This window comes from Fundulus heteroclitus, chromosome 2 (genome assembly GCF_011125445.2).
Source record: "Fundulus heteroclitus isolate FHET01 chromosome 2, MU-UCD_Fhet_4.1, whole genome shotgun sequence".
In the NCBI taxonomy this organism is placed as follows: domain Eukaryota; kingdom Metazoa; phylum Chordata; class Actinopteri; order Cyprinodontiformes; family Fundulidae; genus Fundulus; species Fundulus heteroclitus.
The window spans coordinates 30,386,900-30,408,908 of record NC_046362.1 but is presented as its reverse complement, the minus strand read 5'-3'; the positions used below and the strand labels follow the sequence as shown (position 1 = coordinate 30,408,908).

Sequence of the window (22,009 nt, the reverse complement as noted above, 5' to 3'; positions counted from 1 at the left end):
AACCAAGTTATTTAAATTAAATCTGCTGTTTCTGATAGAAGTGATGAAATATTCAACAGGAAATTGATCAGAAGGGCGTTGATAGATCCAAAGAGTGATGTTTAGGTGTATCTTCCTGAGAGTTTAAAGAATATATTATAGGTAGTTGTAATCGTTATTTCACCCCCCCAAAAAATTTGAATAGTTCAAAGAAATTGTTAAAAATATAACATTAATATAACATTCATGATTAGTGTCTGTTAAATGTTCAGCAGTTTAGTTTAGTAGTTACACGCTCCAAACACAGTTAATTAGGATGTAATAATAAAATTAACTGCTTCAAAAAGAAATCTTTCATATTAAAGTTAATAATTTTGCTTAAAGCTGTCTACTTTTACCTTTGAAAAGCATGAAATACAAGCATATTTTGGGGGCTGATTTACAACTTTAGACAACGGGCTGAGCTCCAAGATCCCTTACAAGATGTATATCTATACCATAAATATAGTGTGTTAAATCATTTCTTAAATAAAAAACTAAATGCCAAGATTACTGTTAAATTAAAGACTAATATGCATGTGATTCTGCTTTATTCTATAGATGTCTAATAATAACATTATAATTCTATTATAACATTTAAATTATTATGTCACATTTTTATCTCGCTGCTGATAATCAGCTTGAATTGTGTGAGTCACACCTTCAAGGAGAAATGTGGAGTCAGATAAAGCACCTATACTGTCAAAGGAAAGGTCATTTGTCTGCTTTTGCAGAATGGATTCAGATTATTTCCATTCAGACACTGACAGTGGCTGTAATACACTTGTCCACATGACAGCATGCAACAGATATCATGAACATCCTTGGGGGCTGAAATGTTTTTGAGTCAGATTTGCAGCCAAGCTATCAATCTTACCCTGATGCCGAGCTCCACGTTTTCTCCACCATAAATTTCCATGCCTTCATCGAGCAGGCCGATCTCCTCAAAGTATTTCCTGTCGACCACAAAGCAGCCAATCAGGGCGGGACTCCTGAAATAGAAAGTGAATGGAGGAAAGAGAGGCGTCTGAAAAAAAAAAACTGTTTTAAAATGCATAGCAATGAGGGTGTTTAAATGCAAATATTCTCTGAAACCCACATACAAAAGCCTTATTCTAACCCACAATTAACCCACACTGAAAATTACACCCTGAGGAGCAGGATTTTTTTATTCCAAGAACACTACATATGCAAAGCTCTGGAGAAATGTTTTAGCATGTCAGAATGAACCTACATGCAGCATCATACAAACAAATGGCGCTGTTGTCAAAAGGAGGGATCAACATCAAACTGAATCAACAGGAGTGGGAAAATAACTCAGATTAGTATTCATGCTGTCAGTCCCACACATCTCCTCATATCAATATGTAATACAACATACTGACAAAAACAACTTGTTTGGGCGAATTTCTCTTCCCCGAGGACAAACAGATTGGCAAAACAGACAGAAGCCTAAAAATGCTGAAAGAAACAAGGCGCTCCCACGACAGGCTTCCAACATCAAACAACATCACATTGAGATCACAGCTCATATATAAACTATGGTTGTTTTTTTATAGCTCAGTTATCTGGGAATAGAACTGAGGGGCCAGATCACTTGTGATTTTTACCTTTACGTTCAATAAAACCAGAGAATATCTCTGCATATGATACATTTTGTTTCAATGCCGAACATTAATATTTGTCGAAACAGGTAGTCAGGAAGATGCCTTGGTATATTGGTACCTATTCTGAGCAGTAAAATGAATACATTTTGCATCTAAGTTGAAACCCTTCTTTGTCTGTAAATATGCTTTATCTAGAACTCCTCAAATAACACAGTATTTTCCCGACCTGGTTCAAATTGTGTAAAACAAACCTCCAATTAAACTCGTTTTGCTATCCAATTATTAGACTGCTGTCTAAAAAAGGAATCAATACAATAATCAATTAACAAAATAGTCTTTTGCTGCAACCCTAGCTATATTGTTTTTGAAATGTGCAATAACTGTTGGTTTTAGTTCAAAATAATTGTATATTGAGGTATATTAAGTTGTATTAATCAATTTTAGCGAACAGAAAGCTACTTTTATAAAATTAGCCTTCATAGCGAACTCTGGCAGCTCCTGTAATTTGTATTGTCCCTGCTGAAATAAACACGATCATCATACAGTTTGGGTTAGCATGAGACTGGCTGGTCTATGTTGGAACAAGTGGGTATGTGTAACCACTAGGGCTGGGCAATATGGACCAAATATAATATCTCAGTATTTTTAGGCTGAATGCCGATATATGATATTTGTCTTGATATGATTTACCTTTCATGAAGTAATTTTAAAAAAACATCTCTAGATCAATGCTTTATCCCAAATGCCTTACAGGCAGATTTTTTAACACTCACCATGTAGATGAATATAACAGCTGAAAGAAAACGTACTAGAACACTTAAAAGTATTAATATAATGCAACATAGACCATGTTGATAAAAACGATAAAGTCTAATCTTATACCTCTTTAAAAAAAAATCTTGATATTTTTAAAATCTCAATATATTGCCCAACCCTAGTAAGCACCCATCCTCCTGCACTACGCTGTAAAAAGTACATAACATACCACATAATTGCATTAAATAACAACAAACTCATATCTATGACTTGTTTGCTACTTATTGGATTAATTGTATTCAAAAGGTTTTAAAAGGTTATGATATTAAAACAGCTTCCGTTTCTCCTGTCCCCTTTGTGCTTCTCATGGCGTTTCTGTTGTGATCAGTGTTATGGTTTCTTTAGTTTGCTCAGTTCCCTCTTACTCCCTGCTTCTTCCACAGCTGCAACCTGTTCTTCACACAGTAATTACCACCTCAGCATATTAGCCTCACAGTTCATCCACCTGTTACATCCTGTAATGCACCCTGGTATGGCTTGCTTCTTGTTTCTTGCTCTGTATATTACCTTCCTTGATTGTGCATTTAGATTCTCACTGCACTAGCAATAATAAAGTAGTAGTCAACGACCAGCTTGGAAGTCACGAAAGTTTCAGGTGACATCTTTCCAGACATCTGGGTGCTGCTTGCTCACCGTTGGATGTCCAACGCTCTCGTTGCCCAAACAGGAATATGACCATATGGACAAGTAAACAGTTGGAGATATTCTTCTTCCTCATTCATAGTATGGAAGACAAGTCTGTTTGCCATAATCTATGAATATTGTATTTGCTTCCCAAACACCACAACTGCAGAGGTTTTTGCAGATACTGGTGAGTAAGCGACCTTGTTTTTGTTGTTGGGTTAGTTTCTAGAGTCAGTGTCTACCATCTGTATTATTCATACCGGCCGTGGGTATTCTGGTAACATGCTTGCATTGCGGTGTAAACTGTGTGATGGGTCTTTGTGTGAGTTAATTTAAATGTGTCTTTTTGGCAGTAATTTTATCCTCAAGGATTCATATTAGTTTTAGAATATTGACACTTCACTTATCACAAACTGAATGCATAATCATTCATGGGAATTAGAGTTCAAACATCATAATGTAAAAAAAAAGGGCCTTGTGATCTCAAAGACACTTCAAGGAAAGTTATTCATAATGAATGCACTGCTATCCTTTCCAATGATAGCAAGACATGCTTGGTAATGAAATTATGTTTTTTTTTTTTCCCCCAATACTGTTGGAATGTTCTCAGCAAAAATATATAGAAACTCTTCTGGTTACCTGATGGGAGCTGTGTGGTTGCGTAGCGTCCACCAGGACTTTGGTGGGTTGAGGTATCGACACCAAAGCTCCCAGTCAAAGCCCTGTGCAGACAGAGGGTACTCCTCAATTTCAAATGTGTCGTACTTGATGTTGTCAAAAGAAGGGGAGACCACTCTGGTCCGGTCCTCCTTTATTCTCTGCAGAATCGGTTCGGCCCTGTGAAATGACAGAGCGTAGACAGTCTTTAACTTTAAAGCAAAAGTTACACCTAGTCTTTGTAGAACTTCCAAACAGCTGGTGACTGGAAATTGATTATAATTGGTTTCATAGGCACCTGAACAATGGAACCAGTGGAACAACTGCAAACTTGTGCTCTTGTTCCGCCATTTTTTTGAGCAAAATAATCTATTAACTTCCAACAGTCAGAGATATTCATACAGTCCATGTTAATTTTCATTTCATATTATTTTAACTTGCAAACAACAATACATATTATAAATAGTTGTTAAAATCTATCCCCACCCTTCCTCAAATCTGAGTTGGTTCAATCTGATTTAACCTGTGCCGCCTAGCCAGTCCCAATATAATCTCAGCCTCGGACAGAAAATGTAAAATGAACTGAATTTAGTACGGGTTTTTAAGCCTTTACAACAATCCTGCATCTCTCCCATCTAATCATAAATCTGATAAAATATGGTACAACACCTGTGCATGACATTGCACTATGCAGCAGGCTGTTCAGACTTGTAAGATCTGTGACCAGTCTGCAGCAGAGCTGTCTGCAGGGTTGGGGTTAAGGTGGGTTTAGGGTTAGGCAAAGAGGTTCCCCACCATCTCTAAAAACAGCATTACAGTGTCTATTTTCAAACTAAGTTTCTCAGATTTCTTTGTCAAACTAGTGTACTGGTTGGAAAATTAAATGAATCCTATCTTGTTCCGATCAGTGAAAACATACCTAAGCACCAAGGGGTCAACTTAAAGTGTAAAAGACTACTTTTAAGTTCTACTTAAGTGTAGAAGTTCTTACTGAGGAAAATTTATTTGGGAAGCTATTATAACTATCAGTGATGTGTTAAAAATTGAGTCAAAGGAAGTTAAAAAGCTATAAGATGTTTTTTTACAAGAAAGGTTTTCCAAAGAATAGTGTAGAATAGCAGATTTATTTTTTGGGGTTTCATCCACTATTAGTCTTGCAGACAATTAATTTAGAAAGAGTAGCAAACTTCTGCAGGTCTCAGAACTAAGGCTTCACCGTTAAAGGAACACGTACAGAAACTACTAGCCTCAATAATCATACTAATTGCTATATAAGATGCATATATCAATTTTACATGTCAACTCTATAATTGTTTTGCCTTTTTCAAATTTGCATTTAAACCCTGTTTTACAGCAACTCATCTCTTTCACACAGAATGTGACATTCAGCCAAGACACAGAAACTTGTGCTGTGAAAAACATAACTGGTTGATCATTGGCTGTCTTAAATGTGTTATGTTTCCAACTGCATTGGCTAGATTTAAATAATATTTAAACAGTTTTCTAAGACAGAATTAACTGGATTTTGTTACAACGTTCCAACAGAATGTTTTTTAGAAGTGACTTTTTAAAATCACCCACCAACTTAAATGCTGCTTGAACCTATTGACCCCTTATATCTAAGTTTGATTTATGATATTTCAAAGGTCTGTTTTAGTCTCTCAACAATTAGTCTTTACAAATGATAAATTTAGCATTTAAATTGAATAACTTCACTTGCACTTTAAAAGCCCAAATCTAAAGGGCAAGCTTTTAGATTAAGCAAATAATGTTTAAAGTCTCCTCTACATGAATACTTATTAATTTATTAATATATAACAATTAAGGGACTAACTTAAAGTTATTCACAATTATATTGACAGGTACAAAATACATAAGGCAGAACAAACAGGAAAATGTAAAAATCAACAGCAAAATAGGTAAAAGTAAGCCAAATATAGTTTCCTAAAAACTAAAATGTCAATTAGATAACACTCTAAACTAAAACAGCTGTATCATAAATGTGCTGAGACGTTTAGCCATTCATTTATCGGTTTTATTGTTGTTTATTAGAATAAAAAAAATCTAAAAGAAAGACAACTATTATCACTGACTATCCATTAGCAGAGAGCATGTAACAATTCTGTGCACAGAATCTATAGTAAATAGTGCAGAGTGAGACTGGATTAGAAAGGTCAAATCCAACTTTACCGCCCCTGAATCAGATAGGTGAGGTGTGGACTCCTCAGGGATGATAGAGTGTGTTCAGAAAGGGGAATAAGTTAGTCTCTGTAATGTGTATTCCCAGGAAGATCAGTCTAACCCCTCTTTAACCCTTTGATTTGAATCAAAGTGGGAGCAAGGGGGAAATCGGATACTCTAGATGATGAGGTTGGGTGCTGTGCAGGGATCTGAGAAAACTGACAGACTTCAAAGAGCAGATCAGGGAGTAGGAATTTATAAGATCTGGCCTCTATAAGATAACACAGGATTCTGTGGACCCAAATCTGTAAGAATAGTGAGATGGCTGAAGGACTGGTATTACATACTAAAGTGTTCCTGTGTGTGAAAAAAAAGAGTTGAGAAATGGGGCAAGTATTCAGTAACTTTAAACAAGTAATGCAGCTGCATTTAACAGATTTAGCTTTTATAGGTAGGAGCAAAATTTCTCCTTGTTTCAGTATATTATATTATTCAGCTATCACAATGCCCAGGGAGCAATCTGGGGCCAAGGGTCTTGCTCAGGGAGCCACAGTGGAAGTCTGCAGGGATCAAACCAGGTACTTGTGACCTTCTCAGAGTGCAAGCACACTCTTCTAACCACTAGCCCCCCTTACATTAAGCATTACCAGGTGGGTTTGAACCACCAACCTTTTGGTTAATAGCTGAATGTGACAGCTGACTACACCAAAGTCTCCATTCATAAATTCCACAATTTATATTTTCTAGGAGTAAAAGGTTTTCACTTAAGATACACTGCCAAACCAGTTTTTCTAAACTGCTTTCAACTTTGTGAGATTAGTGCTTTAACCCATAGAAATGTCTAATTCCTGTTTAATGAAAATAGAAAGAGGACTGATATCACTGCACAATTATACTATAAAGCTGGAATGAATGCAATAAAACGGGGGGAAAAAATCTCTTCATCTGTCCTGTGGGACTGACTGCCGAGGGCTGTCGTGTAAAAATGCAAAGTGCGCTCAAATGTGCCCCAAGGGAACTAATTGTTTATAGGGCAATCATTCTAGTTTTATAAGTTCAATGAGAGAAACAGGACAGTGGAACTGCCCCAGCCACAATGCTAAGGATTCCTATAAAATGTAATGTATAAAATAAAGGGAGTTAAAATTGTGTCAAACAAAGGTGTCTTTGTTTTAGCCACTCTTCAGAATGGAAAATATCAGAGAATATTGCACTATAGCAAGATATAAGGCAGCTGTGTCTGCTATCTATATACCAAAAGGTTAAATGTCAGGAAAAAAAGCATTCTCCAACATGAAAAAACCTAAATAAATGGAGTTTCTGTCATCTGCTTTGAGCAGATAAGATCGGGGTTGAAACAAGATTTTGTTATGGAGTTCTGAGGACCCAATATTCTAGCCAGACAGAGTTACATTTAAAAATTTTATTGAAAAGATGAGCATTGGTTGACTAGGCAGGCCAGCAGAACCAGACTTGACAGATGAGTAGTGGCTGACGAGGCAGGCATGCTGAATGAGACAGACCAGGGGTTTGCAGGAAGTGACAGGACAAACCAGTGATGAAGGCCACGACAGGCGATGTGGATCGAGGAACCACCACTGCCTCAGTGGATGACTGAGGGAGGTGTAAGTAGGCAGGGGAAGAGGTGAGCAGAGTAGAAACTAATTATGTCCAAAAATCCAAACAGAAACAACCCAGACAGGGCAGGTGGAGGGGGGCTCTATAGGAGTGAAAATGGTAGAAAACAAAAACAACCCAAAGGGTTGGGTAAAGGGGCAAACTAGGAGCTCAGGTGGACGTTCTGGAGGAAGACCTCGGCATGGCAGGGTCTCGGCAGGTGTACTGGAGTCAGACCTTGATGTGGCAGGGTCTCTGATGGGCAATGGAGCAGGACTCTTGGCAGGTGTTGATGACTCAGACGAACACCCTTGAAGAAGAAGAAGAACTTGGCGTCAGAAGAGACCTGTAGCTTGGGGTCTGATGTGTCCTGAAGCTTGGGGGTTGATGTGACAAGAAGCTTGAGGTTAGGAGTAACCAGAGGTTTGGTGTCCAGGAATCTCCACAGCAGCCTTTGCAGAAGCTCCGGTAACAGGAAACCACGCAGTAACTGGGAACGATGTGCCGAGCAGCAGTTCAGGGTCTTTGCAGAAACCATGGAGCTCTAGATGCTCTGCATCTCGACGAGGCTCTGCATGCTGAGGTCGTTGGGCGAGTTCTCAACGAACCCCAGTGACAGCTGGCAGGCCATCCTGAGAGTCCTCGTCAACCATCTCAGGGGCGGAAGCTGGAAGTTGATCCACGGGCGACTGTGGCTTGATTGGATTGAGTAGTCGTCTCACAGTCAGAAGTTTATGAGTGCGATTCCAGCTTCCCCTTGTGCCCCTGGGCAAGGCACTTAACCCCAAGTTGGCTATCGAGCTGTGTATAGGTGTATAAATGTGTGCGCGTTAGTGGGTGCGGTTGGGTGAATGTGGCTCTAGTGTACAGCGCTTTGAATGGTCAGGATGACTGAAAAAGCGCTATATAAATTCAGTCCATTTACCATTTATCATGACTAGAGACAGGTCCCCCTGGACCCCCGTCTCAACTAATACTGGTGTGCAGACTGGAGGAACTCTGGAGTGAAGACTGGAGGAACTCTGGAGTGATGACTGGAGGTCGATCCACCTAGGGCCCCTCCTTACAGAACTCTGGGGCAGGAACCGAGGCATCAGCTGGAGACAAGAACAGGACCACAAGCGTCCTCACTGAGGTGGACAGGTTCTGTGGTAGGAATACTGGTGACTGATTGACCCCTGCCAGACTTTAGAATGGTAGGAGATACTAGATGATGGTAAAACGTCCTTAAAACAGTTTTATATTCCTGCTCCAACTCCCTGATCTTCTTCTCCAAAGCAGGAGAGTAATTCTTGAGTAAGGCTGTCCTTAGTTTCTTAATTACGGTAAGTTGTGTGAGTTGTCCACACCCAACTTGAATTCTGCATCAAAGGAATCAATGGGAGAAGTGCAAAAGGAGTCAGTGGGAGCTGGTCATAAGGTTGACCCCGCTGGCTTGGGTGGAGTACTGGATGGCTCCCCGGTGGCTGACGAAGAGGCGGACCCAACAGGAATGGGTGAAAGGGAGGAAGTGGCAGAGGAAGTAGCTGAAGCCTCTTCCTGATTACGCCTTCTCCAGCCCAGGGAAGCAGACTTCCGCATCACCAGAGATCTGATTATCCCATATGTTCCTTATAGAGCACTTTGCTCTAAGACCGCAGGCCTACTGGTGGTTCCTAGAGTCTCTAAAAGTAGAATGGGAGGCAGATTGTTTAGTTATCAGGCTTCTCTCCTGTGAAACCAACTCCTAGATTTGGTCCATGAGGCAGACATCTTGTCTACTTTTAAGGCTAGGCTTAAAACTTTCCTTTTTGACAAAGCTTCTATTTAGAGCAACTTAGGTTACCCTGAGCTATCTCTGTAGTTATGCTGCTATAGGCTTAGGCTGTTGGAGGACATCAGGGTCAATTTTTCTCACTCTGCTGAGCAAGCAGAACCAGACAGACCAGGGGTTGCAGGCAGGGCCTGACCAGAACAGGCGACTGAGGAACCACCAGAATGGCAAAGCAAACAGCAAGAACTCACAGAGAAACAGACAGAGAAACAGACATACTTGTGCAACACGCAGACACTGGCAGCATTCAATAGTGAGGGCTGAAAACACGAACGAAGAGTCCAACTGGCTGAGCACACAGGAACAGGTAGAGGCAGAGGACATCAGGCAAGACGAGACATTCTGGCATTGAGTGGAAGAGTGAGACAGGTATAGGTAGGCAGGGGAACAGGTGAGCAGAGCAGACACTAACTGAATTCAACAGCTAGAGCTGATAAGGTACAGAGTGGTGGCTGGTAGGTGGCTGAGCTGATTGGAGGATTAGTGGTGGCTGGTGGCTGAGGGGAGTGTAGCAGATTCCAGAAAAGTCCACCAACAAAAACAAACAGAAACCCAAATCATGACAGATTTGGCATAAAAGTAAGGATGAATATGTAGGAGAGCATCTCATGCCCACTGTGAAACAGGGTGGATGATCTCTGACAGATGAACCTCATCTCTGCATATTTATAGTAATAAATGGAGACATACAAACACAATCGGCTGTTTTAGAAAGCCCTGTCAGAGGGCAAAAATCTATAATCAGGGAGACGCAATTAGCGAGACCTCCGAATTAAGAAAACGCTAAAGGCTTTACAAAAAGACACAAATTTCTCTCACTGCTGAATACTAAAAGTGTTTGGTGCTTTGAAACTCTGGGAAATCCTAAATTAAATGAAGCGTAGTCTCAGTAAATGCCAATTAATTATCAACCAATTTATTGCAAAGAAATTAGAATTGTATTTATTACCCAAGAGCGACAATGTCTTCGAGCGGGTTTTTGCAAAGATAAACTTTTAATTTCACTTATAAGTTTTCCTGCCGTTTTAGTCAAATTAATTTAAGTATTGGAATTAATTTGCATCTACTTGACATTTTTAGCTTAATCCTTATTTTTAAGTAAAACTAAATTAATTTGTCAAATTTTACATGACACTCCAGTCAGATGATCTCCAGTTTGCAATTATGTTCAATTATAATTTTTATATATGCTTCCTGTTTATTCTTTATTTAACTCTTTATTTATCCTCTGGGTTAGGGGTCAGTCTCTGCCTCAAATGGAGGAGTTTAAAGTCAAACAAAACCTCAGAATTGTTCTTTTTTCATTCATTATATAATGGCAAACTTGTAGTATTATCTCTAGTAATTTTGTACCAAAGCGTACCTATACAGAGTAAAACCGTTTTTTGTTTTATCCTTCCTGTGCTGTTGATGAGCGCTGCCATCTTGGCATCCTTGATGACTCAAATGACACTTAAATCATGCGAGAATATTCATAATTGTGACGTACCAACAGCGCCAGGCCTCGGAATACATACATGCAATAGATCCGAGACATTAGATCTAAACATGCTGGAATGCCAGGCATATGGTTGCATTGAAATATGCGAGTGTGGGAGAACAAGCAGCATGCTGACTGACTTCCAGCTTGCAGTACGATGGGAAAGGTGCGTTATTTCACTCTCCGTGGTGCAGCTTGCATGTCACTCCAGGTTTGCAGTTCAGTTAATAATGGCTGCGCATGAGGATTGCTTATAGTCTGCTATCTCAAATGTTTTGGGGAGCGTCGGGAGGTTATCATATGTAGCATGCGTCAATTATCAATGCTCAAATGTGTCATACTGAGAATATGTCACATTGTACATGGAAACGGTCGTATACTTTTGTTTGACATTAAGCATTTTGGTGTCTTGTTCACTTGGAATGAGAGGTGGAAAGATGGATTGGGGCTGCATCTGCAGCAACGCGAGCACTGCCCCAGTCTATTGTGGTGAAGAAAGAGCTGAGCCAAAAAGCAAAGCTCTCATTTTACGGGCATGTTCCCTCGCCAGTGGTCATGAGGTGTGAATCAGGACTGAAAGAATCAGATCCCGGATACAAGCAGTTGAAATTAGGTTCCCCCAGAGAGTAGTCCGGTTCAGCCTCAGCGATAGGACGAGGTGCTCAAAGGACAGCTGCTGCTTGACAACATCAAAATAAGTCAGTTCAGGTGGTTTGGACATCTGATCAGGCTGCCCCCTGGGTGCCTTCCTTTGGGGGTTTCTGGGCACATCCCAGTGGAAGCAGACCTCTGGGCAGACGCAGAACTCGCTGGAGGAACTTTACATATCCTGCCTGGCCTGGGAACACCTTGGGATCCCCCAGAATGAGCTGGAGGATGTCGCTGGGGAGAGGGATGTCTGGGTTTCTTTCCTGGATCTGTTGCCCTGTGACCTGATCTTGGATATGTGGAAGACAATGGATGGATGGATGGATCTTTTTAGAAAAACACAACCTTCTGAGGGTTTTGTGGAGACTTGGTGAACCAGAGATGCCGCTCTCGCCTGCAGCTCTTCAAGAGTGAATTTTCCTCTCCCTTTAGCTTTTCCTCTCATCTTTTTCTCTTCTTTCTTTCTCTTTTACTTTTCTGTTTCTGTGTCCATTGAATTTGAATTAATTGATTTAATAAAGTTTTTTGCTTATATGAAGCGTAGCACTAAGGCGAAAGCAGCAATGCTCCACTTGAGAAATTAAATCTGTTGGGCCCTCTTTGGCATTAACACAGCAATTCTTAATACTACACTGCCAGACAGGACATGTTAATGGAAAAAAAGAGAAAAGAGTGAGCTTTGGAGATTGTTTTGCCTTCCTTACCCTCTTACTCATATGTGCTGTGGGGAGTTAAACATGGCTCCTCATCTAGCCATGCTGCCTAAAGAAATGGGCCCCCCTGTTATGTTTTATATCCCAAGGAAACAGATGGTAACAAATAAACGCTATCAGTTGAAGGTCCCTAGAAACTGATTAACTTTGAAAACAATAAACGGAAATGGTTCAGTGACATTCATTTAATGCATTGTTAGAGATATTACCATGTAACCTGGCCAGCCAGATTGTTCTCTATGTTCTACACATTATTAATTTGGGCCTGCTTCCATTGAATCCCTTGGGGGAAAGGCAAGACATTCAGCAGAACTTTCCGAACTGATTGGGCGAAGCGACACGTAGCGCCTGCCTACCAATTGTTGGTTTTAGCCAATCACAGAATCAAATGGAACATGTAAGCAGCAGGTGCTATGAGAAACCACAACCAATTTTTGCTGGTCAAGACAATTCTTGCTGTTCTTCATGGATTCTGACAAAACAGATGTGATAGCAGACCCCTGACACTTCTCTTCAAAATATTATCAAATTGTTCTGATGTAATATTCAAATTTTTCTGAGACACTGGATTTAGGGTTTTCATCATCTTTAAAACCATAGTGGTCAAAATTAAAAAGAAACAAAGGCTTTAAATAATTCTCTATGTGTAATAAATCTACATTATCTATGGTCTCTTGTTTTAAAATGAGTGAAAATAAATATTGAACATGTTCATCATAAATAAAATGTTTCAGGTACACCCATTAATGTATTCACAATCAATTTACAAGCTAAATCTATCATCGAAAGACCCACTGAAAACATGCTCCAAAATTTACTACATTTAGTTTTAATACAAACTCAGTGACTAGTTATCATGATCAAGTTTAGGACTGCTATTTTCAAACATCATCCAAGATATACTGATTGATCAATGCACTTGATTTGCCCTTACGTCCACAGATACATCCCACCTCATAATACCTCATTGTGCAATCATGCTGTTTTGCATAAAAATTGTGTTGAGATGACAAGAGAGCCACATGTAAACGCACAGAAGATAAAGGAGGATTAGCAAGATAACATCTCGACAATCACTCTGACACAAAACACTCTGTAATTACTTGTGTTTGACTCAGAATAGGCAACATTGCAGATAATTACAATGAGGGGGGAAAGACAATTAGCAGATCCAGCAATCAGTTCTTGGAGGTTAATTATATAGCAATTTCTCAATTTCTACAAAAAGTGACAATTCCGAATAAATAAGAAATCTGCGAGGGAGTGGGCGAGCTTCAGAGTACGGAGGATGAAGGATTAAGAGGAAGTTGTTGGCGGAGGAAGAAAACGGAAACTAGGAAGAACTCGAGAGGGCGGGCTCACCACTTCTTCATTCCTCTGTGTGTAATCGGATGGGTTTGTGTGACTGCTAACGCCGATGCAAGCGCAGCTCCGGCTAATCGCACAGACAGTCGGCACCAGACCAACATGTATTTCGACACAATTTTTTTTGAAAGAATTATTAAAACTGCCATAATCAAGCTGCGCTCTTTTGTGTCTCTGCCAACAAGGATTTCATTAGTCATAGACTAGTACCCCCACGGTGGCAGTACGTAGGAGGTTTGTGTGGGATCTGTGTGTATGAAGAGGTGCGTGTGCAGAGCGAGAGAGTGAGGGATAAAGGGCTTGTGTGGGTGTTAGAGTAGCAGGGTTAGGAACCTTGTAAGTGTCTCTTTTCTAATCTGGAACACAGCAGCCAACAAATGCTCTTTTGGATTGAACCCAGGCATTATAATGAAGTGCAAGCGAGAAAGCGCGCTCTGCATACACAAGTGTGCGTCAGGAGAAAACTGTGTGCATGCATGTTACCCTGATTCGAGCATGAAAGTGTGATATTTTACAGGCTGTCAAACTGATTAGCAGGCACAAAGCCCTGTTGTTGTATCCGAGTGTTTTCAAGAGGGGACCCCGAGGTGAGGAAGTGTCCACAGTAAAAAAGAAACTGACATGAAATCTGGGTGGAAAGAGATAACGGCACTTGATTTCTGCCAGAAAATCTGAAGTGTTTGAAAGGATAAAATGTTAGGGAGCCTGAACATCCTCATCACTGCGACAGACGACACATAACAAGCAATGCTAATGAGGGCAGTAATTAACTACTGCTCTGTATTTCAGTCTGTAATGGATTCATTAGGAAATATCCCCGCTTTGTGTCAACGTCCTTGTCTTGGCACATTTGGTTGTTGTCGGGGTTTTTTTTTTTGCGTTTTACGACCTTCTCTGGAAGGGTTGAGAACGAGTGGGATTTCTTAACAGTATTTCAAATTAAAATGCCAAAGAAAAGAAGTGAGATACTTATCAAATATATAAATGCAGTAAATAGAAACAACTTGAGCCATTTAAAGGTTTCCAATAAAAACTCATTTCTATCCAGCTGCCTCGAGACCTTGAGCCGCACAGATTTGGAGCACATACTGCAGACAGACATTCTCTTGTAAAACCCACTTTTCTCAAAACATATAAATGCTGTTTTTTATTTCCTGTTGTTACTGTTGACATGTCTGAACTAATGTCTTGGCGTTTTGAAATGCTCACGGACTCGCTTCCTCCACCGAGCTGGAACATTTTGCCTGCAAACCTTTGAGACCTGTTAATGGTGATTTGAACACATCTGATTCCATCACTAAGAGAAGGAAAAACAAACCGCAGCTTCAGATGCTTTACATCAATAGACGAGCTCTTTCCAGTTTTTAATCAGAGCCGCCAGGGTTGGTTCAATTATGGAAGCCCCAAAAGAGATTTCTTTTTGCCTTCTAAAGTATTTATACCCCTTGAAATTTGACACCATAAAAAGTCCAAGGTATCTAATGGGTATTTAATGTGACCTAGACCAACATAAAGTGCTAATTGTATTAAGTGGAAGGAAAAAAAAATAGTTTTATAAAATAAAAATAAATATAAAATGGGACAGTCTAGTGTTCATTTGTATTCAACTCCCCCCAACACCGACTGGACCCTTTTTAGAACCACATTTTGCAGCAGCTACAACTGCAAATGTTATTTATGGTAAAAGTCTCTCCTAGTTTTTTTCCACATCTATAGAATGACATTTCTGCTTAATTGTTCTTAAAATACAGCTCAAGTTCAGTCAGATTGGAAGAATAGCATCAATGAACAGCAATTTTCAGATCTTGCCACAAATTCTCAAATGGATTAACCTTGTTTTCCGGACCATAAGGTGCACCGGGTTATAAGGCGCACCATCAACTTTTGAGAAAAAAATGAGGATTTAAAGTGCGCCATATAGTCTGAAAAATACGGTAGGTCCAGACTTCAAGTGGACTTTTCACACATATGAACATGCCTTCAAACTAAAGCTAAATTAAAACCAAATTTCATTGTAGCTCTGGCTATATGGTCAGGGCCATTGTTCTGCTGCAGCTCAGTGCACAGTACCTCCATCCCAGTATCAACGTTGGCCTTCACACAAAACCTGCAATTCTACACAATTTAAATTACACACATCTTAACTCTAATTATTAACTAAAGTATTTTATTGCACTAGATTTTACTTAGAAGTATGACAATAGAATCCAAAAACAAATCTGCACTTATGCCATGTTCAGATTGAACGTGATTTGAGCATCAGTGACACCTGGTTTACACACAAAGTGTATGGTGGGCGCGCATCTAGGATCATCGAGAAGTCCTGTGGCGTGTTTTGAGATTTCAAGCGTTTGAGTATCCAAGTGGCAGACGGACCCCGCTACGTGACGTTGTGGGAGATTTTCGGACGGGACGAAAGGACCACGGAAAGCCGGGAAATCGACAATGTAGGACAAACTCATCGTCGCTGTTTGTGCCCATCCTATAATCAGTGATAAGTTGAGCCATCGCTACAGAGACAGTAAAGGATCTTGACTAGAGGAGGATTAGCCAGGAAGTTGGGATCTCGAGTAAGTTATCAAAACTTTTACCACGGTAAACATTTCCCCGTATTTAAGGAAATGAGCAGGGTAGCTCCTCCCAACACGTGTCAGATGGGTCTGTCCACTTTTTGCTTTGAGCATTAAAGCCCTCTGCACAAGTTGAGGCGGTGGACACCTTTCTGACGATCAAATAGCGTTCCATCTGAATGCAACATTAGTTTTTAGATTTTTTTGGATAAAAATGTGAAAATCATGTGTTGTTCACCTTGGTTTGTGCTACATTGTGGGCCTGACATTACATTTGTTAGTTAACTGACGTTTGCCGCTGTATGTGACATGGTATGAATACTTCTATAAGGCACTATCTATACTGTGAGGCCAGACTGCTGTCATGACAACCTTTTTACATAATCAACCCTGTGACCTACAATGCTAATAAATACCCAGCAAAGAGTCTCAACAGCTAAGAGCTGCCTAGAGTGGTGAATTTACAGAAAAGTAGGTTACATCTACACAGCTTTTGATAATAGTCATGCAGAGGGAAGGAAGGAATTTTTGTTTGATTCATCCAGAAATATGACTTTGATAGGTGTTATCCATTCATCCATCCATTTTCCAAATTTTATTTAAGCATAAATGCTATTTTTATTTTTAATGAGGTAGACATTACACCAAAAATAACTAATAAATAATAACAATTCACAAAAACTACTATGGGTTTACATAGATGCTAAAAGTTATATAAAAAAACCCTTTAAAAACAAAAATATTAAAACAAAACCGCATGTGATTTGAATAGCAATGCAGTGTTAGAGGCTGGCTAGACAGCATGCATCCAGTGAGGGAACATTCCTTTCAGTGTTTTGAGACCTGATACACGGAAGTGAAAAAAAAGATAAGTTGTGAGCATCTGCCTGCCAATAATACATGCTTTACTTGTTGATGAGTCTCACTGCCGCTTTCTGATACTTATGCGATTTGTTTTGTTTTCCTTTATAGTGAAAATACAGTAGGAGACAAAGCAATTAACTCAACATAATTTTTTCCCTAACAATTTGTCTGACCTTTAAATATAGTTTGCTACCATTAAACCCTGTAGATTAGGATTCAAGTTGTAGGTGAGACTCCTTTAGCATTCGACCTTTTAATAATCCACATTTTTGCAAAGAAATTGTATAAACTAAGTCTAAGGGTGCTACTTTAATGATACTGTGCAATTTTGAAAGTTTTTATGTGGACTTGTTTAGTTCTGCGATATTTGTCTTAAAATCGTCTTAGTGCTGCCCTCTTAGGATTGAATAGTGGCTACTGGAATTAAATTTACCGTAACGGTACCTGCTTTGGTCACCATATCCTCGGTTTGGGTATAAACCCATCAGTCACACGCACGCCCCGCAGTGGGTCAGACTCAGGAGTTGGAATCACGCGAGCATTGATTGATTGATAGAGTCTAGCATTTGTTACTGCTTTGAACATTAACCCATCTCAGCAATGATGCTGCTAACATCCCTTTACCACTGGACGTGTCCTCCCTGTCCTCCACTGGAGGACAGGATGGGACAGTTCTAGCCTTCAAACTGATAAGGCTCAGCCCCGTTGGGCTCCACACATCTCCAGAGTGAAACCTTCACTTCAAGAGACAGTTCCCAGGCAAAACCACCAGATGTAGCCCTTGTCACTCCATCTTTAAACAGGTCACTTTCCCTCACCCTGGCTGCAGCAGCCTTGCTTACCGCTCATCCATTCACTAACCGCCCACTTTGGTGGCATTTTTCAAAATGTGCCTGGGGCAGGGTTATGCCTTACCTTATGTTTCCATCACATAATGGAATACACTATAGTGTGAACTGTAATGTGGTGGGGGAAGAAGCTATGTGGTGTAATTTGAATTTATATTAACAATGCAAAGACTTGCATTGTGAATAGTAGTAGTAGTAGAAGTAGTAGTCCCTTTGTGGTGTAGCTGGGTCAGGCCATGTCTTTGAAACAGGAAAGCCAGGTTTGAGTCCAGGTTGTGTCAGGTAGGGCATCCAGTGCAAAAACTCTGCAAGTTGCACTGATTGGCTCTGATGACCTTCAACTGAGGGTGGTGCCAAAAGGACTCATACCAAGGATTTCTGAAGGTATTCATAGGAGCCTTTGAGTGATTTCTCATAAAATCAGTTTGTGTCTTCAGGTTTGTGGAAGAGAATTTTTCTAACTTTGATAAACAGTATATCCTCTCCCACTATTTCTTCAAACATGAGCATTATTATTGTTTCTACTCAGCTGCTTATAGTTTCACTCATGGTTTTCTGTTGGGTGTTTGCCACTACTTTTTGTGTGGGAGTGCTGTCAGTGTGAAAAATCACAGAAATCTGGGCTCTTGTCCACAGAAGGACTGCACAGATTTAGTCAGGCAACTACAGATGACAAAATGTATAACAATAATGATGCTGGGTAGATGGATAACCCAAATAAAGGATGATTTCTTCCTTTTAAGTAAAATACTCTACTTACCATCCCGTGTTGAACTCCACATGTGCGTCAAATAGAGCGACCACAGGAGCAGTGGCCGCCCTCCATCCACTGACCCTGGACCTGATCAGTCCTTCCTGCTTGGCATGACGGACCACTTTGATGAACCCTGGGCCGTGTTGAGTGTTTGTCTCATCCACAAAGCTCTGCAAGTGCTCCTTCAGCTCCACTAAAAATAAAGAGATACATAAACATACTAGGGTAAACCCACTGAACCCTGTATAAACACTGATGTGATCAGTTTTATTGGGCGGCATAGTTTCATATAGACCTCTTCATTTATTTGTGCCAGCCATGTGGATTACCACACTACTGGTGTCCCTTTGTTGTTTGAAAATCCATCCATCCATCCATCCATCCATCCATCCCTCCCTCCCTCCCTCCCTCCCAAGGGCATGGTGGCTATAAATAATGTTGTGAAAGTATATCTGCTCTATTAAAATGTATTTGTTTCTAGACAAAGAAAACTGGAGTACATACAAGATACAAATTTCAAATTATGATTTTGTTGATTAGAAACAGCTAACAGCTACTAACCAACCTTGATCTTATGTAAAACATGAATTACCCCTTTTGTTAAAACGTGAAATTAACTGTCTTCATTATATTTACAGCTGAGCTCAGTTTTACTAACAACATGCAGGCCGGATAACTATTAAACTAAGATAATTAATACATCACTTATATAGGTACATGACTTAAAGCTGCTTAAGGTAGTTTGAGATGCAACATATTATGCCCAAAACTATTCAAAATTAGATTAGAAACAAAGTTATTGACATTATCTTAAAACAGTGTAAAGCTTAACAAAGCCTTTTTAAGGCTTTGGGACACTAGAAGACCACAGTGACAGCCATTATTCTCAAATGAAAAAAAAACAAAACATGGAATAGTAGTAAACCTTGTCCAGTCTACCAGAATTACTCTAAGGCAACACCAACGACTCATCTACGAGGTTGTAAATAATTCACAACACCCGCTCTGCCTACTTCCACCTCCCTAACGTCAACCGTCTCCATCTCATACTTACCCTCACCACCACCGCTGTTTTAATCAGTGCCTTGGTCACATCTCGGCTGGATTGCTTCAGTGCGCTGCTCTTTGGTTTTCCACAAAAATCTATCCATAAACTTCTATTGGTTCAAAACTGAGCAGCTCTCGTCAGCTCCATAACAATCTACACAACACATCACCCTTGTCCTCAAGCAACTTGAGCCCCCCCCCATTCATTTCCACATCAAGTTCAAAATCCTTCTGTTAACATTTAGAGCCATCCATAACCTAGCCCCTCCTTATCTTACCCATCTCTTTCATGTTTATACACCATCCTGTACCCTTCGTTCTTCTTCTGACTCTCTTCTCTCCATGCCACGTGTTCGTCCGTCCGCCATGGTACTCAAGTCTTTTAGTGGTTTGCCCCCGAATTTTGTAATAAACTGCCACTAGATCTTCGAACGACATCATCCCTGCACACTTTCAAATGTCTCCTTAAAATTCACCTGTTCAGACTAGCATACCCTACTTGAACGTCCTGCACATAACACCTCAAACATTCATCTGCATTTTACTCATTGGTCTTTTTGTAGCACTTTTAACATATGTTATTGGTGTAAAGCGACCTTGAGACTGTTGAAAAGTGCTTAGACATAAAATGTATTATGATTAACAATTAAAGCACTGCAGGCCTGGCCTGGCTTCATGATTGAACAATAAGAAAAATAAGTGTAACAAGGTGAAAACAATTGCAGACCAAAAAGAACACAAAAATCTGTCTCACATTTGCAGAAATAAAAAAAAACATCTTGATGATCCAAGAGTTTTGGGAATATGTGAAGACTGATGGAACGGCAAATTAGGTTCATGTTGTTACATTTAAAAAGGGACCAACATGAATCACTTAGGACATCCACAAGCTAATGGGATATAGACAACATTAGACATCACAAGAACACCCCAAGACATTGAGGGCATTTAAATAGCAGCAAACATTCCCATGACAAGTACCTAAGAGTACAGAAGTAAACTATATGAAACAAACAATAGATCAAATATGTCCATATATAAATAGACAAATTGTTTGTTTTACTGGTGTAGGTCCTTTTCATAAATAATATCCTAATGCACAGAGTAACTGAAAAACACACAGCTTTGCCACAGTTGAACAATGAATATCATCATTTCCTTGTTATGACTTTTCAGAGATGTAATCCTGCCCAGGGGCCTTGGTTTCTGTCATATTCTCTTTATTTGTCATTACCATCGGCCTGTACGCCCTAGAATCTGTTTGCCTTTAATGAGCAACAGTGTTTCCCTGACCTGGAAGAAAAGTGGATTCATTGCACGAGATGGGAGTATCATAAAACCCTTCATTGTGTCAGATGTGCATATCTTCAAGACATATTACTTGGATTAATACAAATGCAGTGCAATTTATTTTCCTCTCAACTCTGAGTTGTTATTGTCAGATGTGCATAAAGATAGATTCCGAATAACAATTTTGGATGATAATAAAAATAAGAATGTTATGTTATATATTGCTAGCGCTAGCTTCTTCAGTAGGAGAAAATCTACCATGATGTGGTTTTGAAAATATTGTGACAAAAACTGAATTCTTTAACAATGAAAATGATAAGGAAAAGTAAGGCAGGGTAATCCAAAGAAGGCAAGGGAGTCAGGCATGAAGAAACACAGGACATCTACTGGCAAAGGCTTCCAATAAACCAGTGCTCTCTTCTTCTTCTTCTTAATTTTAATGGCGGTTTGCAAACGACTATGTAGTGCATTACCGCCACCAACCAGTAAGGAGTGTGGATCAGGACAGACATGCTAAAAAAAACCTCAAAAAAAAACAATGATATTCTTTTCACTAAACCTGTTACCAATAAATACCGAAACATAATTGTATAAATTGAATCTTAAGTACTTTTTCTTAAATGTTTATAAAATTACACTGTTCTTTTTCCTGTTCGAGACTCCTTATAAATTGTGTTCTTTGTCTTTGATATTTCCTACAGGTGTACATTATATGTTCTATTATTTCAGTTTCCCCACAGACGTCGCATCTTCCTGTTTCATGTTTTCCCATAAACTGTAACATTGAATTAAGTCATGTATGTCCCGACTGTATTCTGTTTCCTGTATTCTGTTCCTTCCAAATTTTCCTCGAGCTCCCCCAATCTTCCTTTGTATTCTGTAAAGCCATATTCCTTTTATATCTACTCTCCACTGTTTTTGCCATTTTTCTTGGATCTTTCTTTTAATAACACTTTTAATCTCTGATTTACTCCTGTTAATTCTTATATCACTCTCACTCCGGTTTGTCGACTCTTTAGCCTTCTTATCAGCCATTTCATTACATTTCACCCCTATATGCGTAGAAACCCAAAGAAACATTACTGTTAACCCCATCA

General features: G+C 39.7%; 1 protein-coding gene across 2 annotated transcripts in view; it reads right to left on the bottom strand.

Moving 5' to 3' along the window:
- galnt18a (UDP-N-acetyl-alpha-D-galactosamine:polypeptide N-acetylgalactosaminyltransferase 18a) overlaps window positions 1-22,009 on the bottom strand; it is a 205,796-nt gene that overhangs the window by 67,612 nt on the left and 116,175 nt on the right. For both annotated transcript variants that reach the window (XM_012867633.3, XM_012867634.3), the window contains exons 4-6: window positions 18,582-18,768; window positions 3,705-3,902; window positions 896-1,010 (exon numbers count right to left, since the gene is read on the bottom strand). In XM_012867633.3, coding sequence (XP_012723087.2) covers window positions 896-1,010; window positions 3,705-3,902; window positions 18,582-18,768 — 500 coding nt within the window. The remainder of the gene's footprint in view (window positions 1-895; window positions 1,011-3,704; window positions 3,903-18,581; window positions 18,769-22,009) is intronic.